At 44.2% G+C, this 11,694-nt stretch overlaps 1 protein-coding gene across 1 annotated transcript; it reads left to right on the forward strand.

Annotated features, from left to right (window-relative positions):
- The first annotated feature begins 2,823 nt into the window (after positions 1–2,823).
- On the forward strand, positions 2,824–10,450 carry AVPR1A (arginine vasopressin receptor 1A). Its single transcript, XM_065048585.1, has 2 exons — positions 2,824–5,580; positions 7,394–10,450. The coding sequence occupies exons 1-2, from the start codon at positions 4,578–4,580 to the stop codon at positions 7,675–7,677; spliced, it is 1,287 nt and encodes a 428-aa protein (XP_064904657.1). The 5' UTR covers positions 2,824–4,577; the 3' UTR covers positions 7,678–10,450.
- Positions 10,451–11,694: the final 1,244 nt, after the last annotated feature.

An 11,694-nucleotide genomic window follows, 5' to 3' on the forward strand; every position in this document is an offset into this window, starting at 1 on the left:
GACTCCCAAAGGCCCTGATAGCCATCAGCCAGGTCAGCAAGGCTGCAACGAAGGAAGCAAAGGGAGAAGAAGGGCAACATGATGCTTCTTCTGGTGACTTTTAGCCATATGGGCTGCCCTGTGGTTCTGCATTGAATACCGGACCCAAACTTCATCGCGGAAAGAGAGAAACAGGGGTGGTCAGATACAACTTCCTATGTGTACAAATTCTAGAATCTGGATCTGGATGTTGATTTAGTTAATAAGCAAAGAAAAACTTGGGCATAAGCTTCAGGTTCTGCGTTTCCTGGCCTCTTTTAGACATTTTCAGACAATGAAATGGGCTTTTGCAAACTGAATCCTGACAGCTAATCCTGAAGGCCTATGTCCTATTCTAGGTTTCTTAATTCCATGTTTTCCAGGGTGGGAGTTTGCCCTCAGTCTTACTCAGTTATTGGTCTTGTACTGCAGCCTTTTCAGAACCTCGAATTTAGATTTCTACTCCATTTTGAGTGTGGTTTTGGGGCAATTCTCTTCTCAGTTTTGCTCCGGTAGCCAAAAAGCTAGACAAATACAGTTGTAAAAAAGGTATTTTTTCAGGAGGTTGCCTTGAGTCCCAGGTGTCCTCCTGCCTGCCTTCAGGTGACATTTCCTTTTCAGAGATGGTAAATGGATGGGATGCGTACATGTCTCCCTGGTGTCCCCAGCTTTTGGCAGTCTCTCACACAGCACATGAGCTTTCTTTCATACTCAGTTCCCATAGCTGTGATTTTAAAGGTCGGGATCAGCAGTATCTAAGTCTTGTGGCTCTGGGAAGGGCTATCAAACTCAGCCTTACTTATTAAATAGTGCATGTGGAAGGCAGCAGTACAGATACTTTGAACTTGGAGACAGATCACAGGAGACAATCATTCATTTCTATGTAGATGGTTTATGTGCTATTTAGCAAGACAGCTGAATCCTCTACAAATAAACAGGCCTCCTTTTTTTAGGAGTACTTTAACCCTGATCCTGCATGAGGAATTTATTAGAAAAAAAAAGCTTGACCTTTTTTTGCTTATATTGCTTTTTTGCAATTCTAATGACTAGAGCAACTCTTTACAAAACCTGGCAGACAATCACGTTTGGACTATGAGTAACTACAATTCAAAACTGTCAGTTTTCCTGAAGTAGATTACACTGAAATCCCCCTACTTTTTGGTGAAAAGATGTCTTGCAGAATACAAATCATCATCAATTTTCCAGGATTAAAATCTTGAGCCTTTGACTTGCTCGAAGCATTTCTTTAGCCATGGAAGAAAGGACTAAGATTGTCCAAAGGCAGCAAAAATTACCACCAAAACAGCAAAGGATGAATGGATAACAGCTGAATTTGGCAACAAACCAGGTCATGGTCCAATTAAGTTTTCGAGTATCTTACAGAAGCCATTCAGTCACCAGTGAATTCAACATACAGAAAGATATCTGGGAACCTTTAAGCACTTTTACAGAAATTCATATGCCAGCAGAGAACACTAAAAAGCCTTGCCATCCTTAGACATTTTTATAGAAAGCTCCATGCCTAGTGAGAACAAATCAAGGATTCTTGTAACAGCAACCTCAATTTTCTTTACTGAGGCTTAAGCTCCAAGCTGAGCTTCAGGTGAATCACAGGGCAAAGATGTTCATTTTCTCTAGCAGCCTTTCTAGTGACAATTTTTCTCTTCAGAAGAGTATTCTACAAGTTTTCTGTTAACTGCTTTTTCCCCAAGTTGATCTCTGTGTTGCAGCTTTCTCTGGCCACAGGGACACTTTCCATGCCTGGTCAGATAGGAGAGCATTGCTTGTTCAGCTTGATAAAGGACACCTACTTGGAAAACTGAACATTATACTGATTAATTTGAACAACAGCATTTTATCTAAGGCTTGCCCTATCTACACACCGATACTGTTAAAATGGAGTAAACAAGACAAGGCTAGATCCCAGTCTAGTAGAGAAACCCCAAGAGCCCTGAATTTACTTAATATTCAGAGCAGAAGGACATTTTAAAAATAGTAGTTATAAATAAAAATTCTCCACTGAATTATCTGGATCTGTTCAAAGAAGCAAATTTACAACAGTCTGGTTAAATACATTATTTAAAAAACATAAATATTGACTAATTTGGGGATGGAAAAAAAAGGCATAAAGAGTAGCCCTAGGCTTCTTCTATCTGATGGAGTACAATGCAGCAAAAATCAGTATAAATTTTATGCTTAATACTGCACATAATCAGCCTTGTACAATGACACTGAGGCAAGTTTCCAGCCCTTTGCTCTGAAAACACTCTTACAAACACTGTTCAGAGGAACTGAGCATGGGTTGGGAAGGGATATTAATGCACCTGAAATGATGTGGTATTGACAAACTGTTGGTACTCTGAACTAGCACAACAACCCTCATCTTATTGTCTGGACTGTTGTAAATGTGTCTTTCTTATGCCTGAAGTTTTTGCCTCCTCTATTAATGGAATGACATACCCAGAAGAAAATGGAGTTTTATGATTTTTACATGGTTTGCACAGCAGAAAACCTGTTAGGACAGTTTCCTGAGTAACACCATTCATTTACGCAGCGTTGAGCTCCTGTAAAGCATGTCAGAGACACAGGCAAGGAATTCTTCTCATGGCTGGGTACAATGCTTTGAATGTGAAAGAAGCCTCGGTAGCTGAATGGTTTTGTGAGATTTGTGATACGTGGTCTTCATTTCCCTCTGTATTTAACCTGAAACCTGTAGTCACATACTCTGTTGAGTGGTCCATATGGCTAGGTTCACTAAAATGTATATCTAAGGTAACACTATGAATCTGTTGTTGAAAAGTTGGGGCACTGTGTGTGTGAGAGAGTATGAATGTGAGAACAATTACAGTTTTTGACTCCACAAAGTTTTAAGTTCTTACCAATACCTTCAGTGAAGTTCACAACGTAAGATGGAATAAGCACTAAGCTGTGAAATAGTGCACTGAACTGTTCACAAAAATTAGGTTTTAGAACAAAGATACCTTTAAAAAAGTAAGTTTACTGGAAAATTAGGACAGCCACATTTTTTTGTCCATATTCCAGGTTTTGTGGGTTATTTTGGAGCTTTTTACAGAAAAACTCATGGCAATTATTTGCACAGTTAGAGCAGGTGTCCTCCTGGACTACTACCACTGATGCCCAAGCAACAGAAGCTCAGTGGCAGGCTGGTGTGGGTGTACGTACCCTCTCACAGGCTAACAAGCCTGAGAAAGACAAAAAGCCTAGGATAAAGCCTTGCACAATTCTAGCATGTTTGGGAGCATATCATCTCCTTGTATTTCAAGCTGGAAGACTCTTCTGGAGTCAAAACTTTTGCAAACATCTTTTTAATAAAAGAAGTAAGATTCATTCTTTAATTCTTCACCCTTTTTCCTTCTCCCTGCAAAACCAGTAGGAAAAAACCCACATATTTTTAGCAACTAAATTTAAATGAAATCACTTGTGAGCAGACCCAGAGATTTTTATTAAAACCAAAGTAGGATTGGCATCTAATGTAATATTTCTTTGTTGTAATCTTATGCATTTATTGTGAGTGAAGGAAACAGTTTCTAAATGAGGGGTCAAATTCAGGTTCTGGTGAAATCAGATTCTAAATCCACGCTCCTGACAGTGGGACCAGAATTTGCACGGAGTCCACTATACCAATAGGAAGAAAACTCTTTAGTTCAAACGTGTTTAAACCAGAGATTTAATCAACCCACTGCCACAAACTCCCTAGGAAAGGAGGAGATTTTGATTGTACTTACAGAAGCACGAATTTTAGAACCATATGCTAAAATCTGGAGGATGTTTGTTGTCCTAGGTGAAATCCTGAAACCTTTCAAAACATTATGTTTAGTGAGTTGCTTTCAAACTCTGTGGTATTTTTTCTAAGGATTCACTTTGCTGAGGTTTATCCCAGTGAGACTGTGAGATGCCAGAGGCCCAGATGAGACTCTTGTTAGATCCAGAGCCGCTCTTCTTATCCACCAGCCACTTTGCCTTGGATAGAAGCAGGCTCGGGGGCGAGCATATCGATACTGAAAGACCTCCACCTGCTTTGCGTGGTTAAGGTAACAGTATTATTCTCAATTAAACTTTTAAGTGCTGCTTTAAGAGACCGTGAGGGAGCTCTCCTGGTGCAACGTTTCCTCCAAACCAGCTCTTCCCGCTGCCCCTTGTCCTTTCCCCGAGCCGCCGGGCCCCGCGGAGGCAGGGAAGGGGTGACGGGCCCCGTTCCCCCTCGGAGCAGCACTTTTTCTGGTCGGAGCGGCCCCAGTCCGTCGGCGGGGCGCTCCCCTCCGGGGACGCAGCGGGACGAGCCTCCCTGCGCTGGCGGGGGCGGGCGGGCGCGGACGGGGCGGCGGCGGCCGCCGGGGGAAGGAGGGGGCTGGCGTCAGGCGCTGGGCAGCCACTGGCACGGGAGCTCCCCCCTCGCCTCGCCTCCCGCGGCGGGGGATAAAGGCACCTGGCCCGGCGCTCTGCGCCGCCGGAACGGGGAGGCGGCGGCGGCGGCCGAGCGGGCGTGCGGAGGTCGGGCCGGGCCGGACCGGGCCGGGCCCCGCCGCGCAGCCCCCTCCATGCGCCTCGCCGGCGGCGCAGGCTCCTCCCGGGCGGCGCCCTCGCCCGGGAACGGCAGCCGGTGGCGGGAGACGGAGCCCGGCGGCGGCAGCAGCCCCAGCCCCGAGGCGTGGTCGGGGTCGCCCAACGGCAGCCTGGACGGCTGGGACCCTTTCGGGCGGGACGAGGAGCTGGCGAAGCTGGAGATCGCCGTGCTGGCGGTCACCTTCGCCGTGGCGGTGGTGGGCAACGGCAGCGTGCTGCTGGCCCTGCGGCGCACGCCCCGCAAGGCGTCCCGCATGCACCTCTTCATCCGGCACCTCAGCCTCGCCGACCTGGTGGTGGCCTTCTTCCAGGTGCTGCCCCAGCTCTGCTGGGAGGTGACCCACCGCTTCCACGGCCCCGACGGGCTCTGTCGCGTCGTCAAGCACCTGCAGGTCTTCGGCATGTTCGCGTCGGCGTACATGCTGGTGGCCATGACCGCCGACCGCTACATCGCCGTCTGCCACCCGCTGAAGACGCTGCAGCAGCCCACCAAGCGCTCCTACGGGATGATCGCGGCGGCCTGGGCGCTCAGCCTGCTGCTCAGCACCCCGCAGTACTTCATCTTCTCCCTCAGCGAGGTAGAGCGCGGCTCGCAGGTATACGACTGCTGGGCGCACTTCATCATGCCCTGGGGGCCCCGAGCCTACGTCACCTGGATCACCGGCGGCATCTTCGTCGCGCCCGTCCTCATCCTCGTCACCTGCTACGGCTTCATCTGCTACCACATCTGGCGCAACGTCCGAGGCAAGACGCGCCCGGGGGAGGTGGCAGCGGGCGGCGGGCGGCGGGCGGGCGGTGGCGGCCCTCGGCGGGGGCTGCTGCTCGCCCCCTGTGTCAGCAGCGTCAAGACCATCTCTCGCGCCAAGATCCGCACCGTCAAGATGACCTTCGTCATCGTCTCGGCGTACGTCATCTGCTGGGCGCCCTTCTTCACCATCCAGATGTGGTCCGTCTGGGACCAGCGCTTCCCATGGGTCGGTAGGTGATGGGGAGGCCCCGGCGAGTACTGGGAGGGCACGACGCCGCTTTCCCCCGGCCGCACTGTCACTCCTTGGGGTCCTCCGAGGGCTCAGCCGGAGCCGGCTTCTCGGGGCGGTGCGCAGTCCTGAGCCGAGCATGGGGGAGATGGGCGCGGAAGGCGAGAGCGGGACCAGGACGCTCCCTCCCTGCACCGTCCCGCTAAAGAACCCCTCTGCCCTCCGGGAAATAGCGGCTAAACGCCCCCCGCCCCGCAGCCGACTTCGTACGGCGAGGCGAGCAGGTCCTCGGGGCCGCCCCGCCGGCACCGCTCTCACTCCTCCCGGACGGGGCGGCCGCGGGAGCTCCGGCTCCACCAGTCCCGGGAGCAGGCGGAGCGGGGCGGCTGCCGAGGGCAGCTGGGCTCTCGGGAAGGAGCCGCAGCCGCTGCGATCTCACCCAGAGCAAAATTAGCGGATGGGAACTGAAATATTTGCAGCGATAATTTGAACCAGCAACTTCTTTTGCCATTTGAAGCTGCCTATTCGTAAAACTTTAGAAACATTTTGTGTTATTACCAAGCATGCACACATGTATATAGTAAGTAATTAAATGAGCTGGGAACTTACTAAGCCTTCTTTCCTGTAGCTGCCTTGTATGTCTGATAATGGGGCTGAGCACACCCTGAACCCTTCCTCTCAACAGGGCAGTCACCTCGGAGTAGCTCCTTTATCTGCCACCAGTTCTTATGAAACAGTGGCAATTTAGTATTTTGGAGATACTTGTGCATCGGTTGAATCTGGCTGAAAATAATCAATGAGTTTAAAAGTTGTTACATAGGCAATGACAGGCAACATAGTAGCATATACTCTTTTTCCTCATAATGAGAAAGCAGGAAGTCAAAAGGTTGAAATTCATAATTTCCTGTTTTTTTTTTTTTAATATCCCCAATTCGTCACTTACTGTAGTGAGATCATTGATTGCCCCTAATATACGACTAAAGTCATTCCTAAAATGCAGGTGTCTACAGGGAAATAAAGGTTTGCAGTGTACAAATAGATTTAAATTTTTTTTACTTCAAAATAAATGCAAACCTAACTGAACAGATGGGTATTTGGTAGTTTGTTTGAAGAAATTGTTTAACTCTTATGGAACTGTGTAACACAGCAATTATACTTCTTTGCACATTCATTATTTACAAAGAAAGTTCACTAATCATTGATTAGGCTAAATACGTACTTAAATTTAACTAGTTTTTGAGGGTAGAAGACTGTAACTGTTTTATGGCATAGTGCTAACTTCCATGTTTTCCTTAAGTAAAATTTGTTCAACCTCTGAAATCCAGATTTGATTCACAAGCCAGTAGTTACTTGAGCATTCAATGCTTTCCATCATGCAAATGTGTACAGCAAAATTCAGTATTATTGAAAGCAGTGGGAAATCGGTGGGAATTTTGCCACTGCCTCCCAGGGTGACCAATTTTTAAAACAAAAGTCTGAATAAAAGCTGTTCAGTATTTAAAGCATGAGCTTGTCAACGCATGGATAAACATCAGTGGAAACAGGACTAAAGAATTATTTTGTATGGATTGCCCCATAACTTCTTCTGTCACAGCTTTTTGAAGTCTCATTGATTTCAACAACAGCCTTACATAAATAAGAACTTTCCTGATTATGTGCTCATTATTCCTTTCAAATGCTGCTGCTTAACTTTAAAAAAGCAGAATTATCCAGTAATTGAAAAAAAAATAAGTCCAACAGTTAATGAAGCAATTGACTGAATGGTGCGAATGTTCTTTTGATGATTAAACTGCTTTCTTCCCTCTTTTCCACAGATTCTGAAAACACCGCGACTACTGTCACGGCTCTGTTGGCCAGTCTGAATAGTTGCTGTAACCCCTGGATCTACATGTTCTTCAGCGGGCACCTCCTGCAAGACTGCATACGAAGCTTCCCTTGCTGCCAAAAAATAAAGCAGACGCTGAGTAAAGAAGATTCGAACAGCAACAGCAGGCGACAGACTTCATATACCAACAACAGGAGCCCAACCCACAGCCTGAACACCTGGAGAGAGTCTCCGCACTCCAAATCCACCAGCTTCATCCCCATCCCAACCTGAGACAGGCCCCAGGGCAGGCCGGGCTTGGAGCCCCGTGACAGCGCTTGGGAAGGCCACACACAGCACCTTGTGCTGGGCAAAGGCACCCTTCATGGCAACAAGGAGTGACTAAGATGGCTATGAGACACAACAGGCTGTGTTACTCAGTAAGCTATTCTGCAGCATGTAAATTATTTTCTGAAAGGTATTTAGGACTTGGGCAACTGATCAGGAAGGTGTGACAACAATAAAGCAATTATTTTTCTAAATAGAATTTATTATTTTATTTTATTGTTTCTAAAATACTTGCTAAGTGCATTTTTTGCTTGTTGTGCAAAGCAGTGAAAATAGTGGAGTTGGCATGTGTTGAGGTAACTCCGCTCTGTAGTGTTAATGCCTAAAACTTCTTATGATTGTCCGATAAGTCACAGGTAAAGAAGATAATATGAACAAGATCACAATTTAGTCTTGAACACAAAAAGAAAAGAGTTGGGAGAAAGTCCTGAATGTCCAGATAAGCAATATGGTTAGACAGTCTGTGAGTTATTTAGAATTTAATTGATCATGCTCCTTTGTTTTGTAAAGGTCTAACAATTCTCAGTTAATTAAATTTAATGGCATTTGTGAAGGCAAATCCTTCAGTGCTGTCAATGTCTGTATGTGTAATGCGGAGTTTCATTTTTGGGGTGACATTTTGTCCTCTATGTTGGTGAAAGTTATACAGCATTTTTTGGTGTGTGTTGTTGCATCTACCTTGATTTTTTTTTTAATTAATTTAAAAAATGTATTGTTAAATAAGTGTGATAAGCTATGACTAGCTCAGTGCTTTTACAAACACATACACCACGAAAGCTCATCATCACTATGAGAACCACTTGCTTAATGGGTAAGAGTTGCATCTTTTTTCTTCACTAAGACAGCTAAGATCGAGCCACACTTGGTTGTCAAGCAAATAGCCTCATAAATTTGGGCAATGTGACTATTTGGTAAGAGCTGAAGAATCAATATATTCCAAGACACACATTCCAGAATCAATCTTACAGGTCCTCTGGGAATACATGAAAATTGTCAGTGTTGTTGGTTTGTTTTTGTTTGTTTGGGTTTTTTTTTTGGCAGATCATGACAATATAGGCTTTGAAACTGGCAGTAAACTGCAAGTAGAAGTCATCACACCCCATGTACTAATTGTAAAGAATTCGAGGTGTGCTTGTTTTCACTACAATGCATGCCAAGTCCGATGTAGTTCCTATAGCTTGTAAATAATCCTGTTAGGTCTTTGTGCAGAGTCTGTCTTTTACTGGAGATGGGGTTTTGAAGCTCCTTGAGTAAGTGGTGCAGTCCTGAGGATCTCTTTGAGAAATACAGCTACCTGTCTGCTCCTGAGCTCTCTGGATCCTGAAATGCAGGCATTCCCCTGGCACTGTGCAGGACTTCTGTTGTAGTCTCAGCTGGTTCTCTAGAAAATGACTGGGACATGTGCAGGGCTGTGTAACATGCATGCTTGTATTTGCAAACAGGGAGCTCAAAAGCAGGTTTCTCTTTCTCACCAAAACCAGACGAACAAGCTGATTGCTTTCCTAATTGCTTGAGGAGAGAAAAAGATGGGATCACAACTGTGGCTTTGACTGAGGATGGTGCTGGCCCCATGCCTCTTGCAATACTGGCAGCAGAAATTAGTGGAACTAGACGCCAGATGAGACCATGTTCAACCTGGCGTCCAGTCTGGAGCTTCCAGACATATCAGTGACTGTTCCAGGCAAAGAACAGGGAAGAATATAGCTCAAAAAAAATTAGTTTTTGTTAACATGAAAGAAAATCTGAGCTCTTCTCCTACATTTCTTGTTATAATTTTCTGCTCTTCAGGAGAGCAATCTGGCCTGATGTTTTATTGTTGTTGTTGTCCACTACACTGGAACCCAAAGGATAGCATGGTGAAACAGCTTATATTTAACAGACTTTTTGACCACCTTTAGTACACAGATGTGACTACAGCTGTCACCAGTCATGGGTGAAGGTTTCATGAAACTGAAGTCATATTTTAGTCAAAAAAAATGCATGCCATGGCACTGGGTGTGTGAGTATTTGTGGCCATTGTATGTACTGCATATATTTTGCAAGTAGGTAATTCACAGTTACTGAAATTGCAAGTGTTTCAAATTAAGTACACTATCCTTTGTCTAGTTTTCTATTTGTGTAACTACTTTCTTTGTACATAAAATATATATTAAAAAGCAATTAGCTGTACTAACAGAATGTTCATGTTTGCGGAATTGAATTATTTTTCTATTACACTTTGTATTCAAACAGAGAAGATGATGAGAAAACAAATGTAGAATAACATTGATTGTAAAACTGAGCTGGATAATGACCAATATATATGAAAAAGTAAAGAGACTTAAAACTACAATTTTCAGTTTCTTCCAAATATGCTACAAAATCTAGGCTTACACTTGGGACTTGTCATTATAAATGTACTATGTGAGTGTTCTACAGTTTCTGTAATTAAATAATTGACAACAGTATTTAACAGTATTTGAATTTCAGGCATTTTTTATAAATACCAAATTTTGCTTTTTCACATAATTGTAACATGAGAAGATACAGCACATATTTTTTTTATTGTCCATCAGTAGAGATACATTTTGGGTTTTTTTTTGTCTTTTATTTAACAGCTACTTTGGTTATTTTGAGGGCACACTAATGAAAACAGAAGGAAACAAGAAATTGTGAAGCTACTGCATGTTTAGAACATGGAAACTTGCTCTAATAAACCTATATATTTGTTTGATGAGAAGCATTTTGTTTCTATTACTTGACTAGATTTTGCAAGGCCAGAAACATGTTTGGTGACAGTCCATATATTTTACAAAATATACAATTTCTTCATTAATTTTGATGAGTTGTTTCTATGAAAAGCTTTAAGGAGTGAACAAAACTAAAATGTTTTTCTGTTACACATAGTGCGTGAAGGATATGTGCAAAGAAGGAACGTGCAGTCAACTTTCCGCTACATGCTGGTAGTATTGGTAAATCATGTAACGTAGCACTTACATTCTAGAGAGATTATTCTGATATTTTTGTTTTCATTTTGGAGAACAATATTTAGCTGCCGATGTAAAACACAATTGAATGGATGAGCCTGCACCCTGTTGTTTGTGGCGGTGTTACTAGAACTGCAGCATTTTTAAAATAATTAGATGGTAGGAGTGGAACACATGGGATATTAGGAAGATGGAAAGGATTTTATTTTTTTAAGTAAGAAACAGAAGTTGTTTTGCTTTGCTTTGTTTTGTTTTGTTTTCATCCATTTCTTTTTAAATTTGTAGGTAAATATTCTGTTGACTCAGAAAGGAGAAGGGTTTTCTCTTCTATATTACCACAGCAAGACCAAAGTATACAAGAAGACACAAATTCATGTGTGCCCAATCCTGCAAAGACAAAAGTTGTGTCTGCCCCAAATCTTCTGGCCTGTTCCAAATTGTCCAAATTGAAGCACCTTATGAAAGTGCACAGATGCTCCTTTCCAGTTCATGCAGAAGAAGGAAAGGGTCTGCAGCTGGATGTCACCCCAGGGCATGTACCAGTGGCCCAGCTTTGGGAAGTGAATGCAGATCGTACAGTAGAGCTACTGCTGAAATACAGACTTGCTGCATAGAGGAAGCTCTTACAGAGTTGTCCTAGTCTGAGCTCACCACCTACAGAGAGGACTCATTAAATACAATGTCCTCTTCTAAAAAGTGTCTGCATGAGTTTAACTTAATAGTCCCTTCTATACAGGATGGGAAGAAGAAGTACCTTCCCCACGTGGAAGACTGGGGAGGCAGAAAGGAGTTATTGTGCTTAAACACAAGTTTGGAACTCTAGTTATTGTTACAAGATAGTTTTCTGTGTTTTTTTCTTTAGGAACGGGCGTCAGTGGAAAATGTACTACTTGCTACTTGGGTAAAGGAATTACAGGGTACGTTACTGAACAAGTTTCAAGGTCCATCACAGTGGTTCCACAGGGAGCAGTCCTGGCTGGTTCAGGTAACAGTCCCT

This window comes from Columba livia, chromosome 1 (genome assembly GCF_036013475.1).
Source record: "Columba livia isolate bColLiv1 breed racing homer chromosome 1, bColLiv1.pat.W.v2, whole genome shotgun sequence".
Classification (NCBI taxonomy): domain Eukaryota; kingdom Metazoa; phylum Chordata; class Aves; order Columbiformes; family Columbidae; genus Columba; species Columba livia.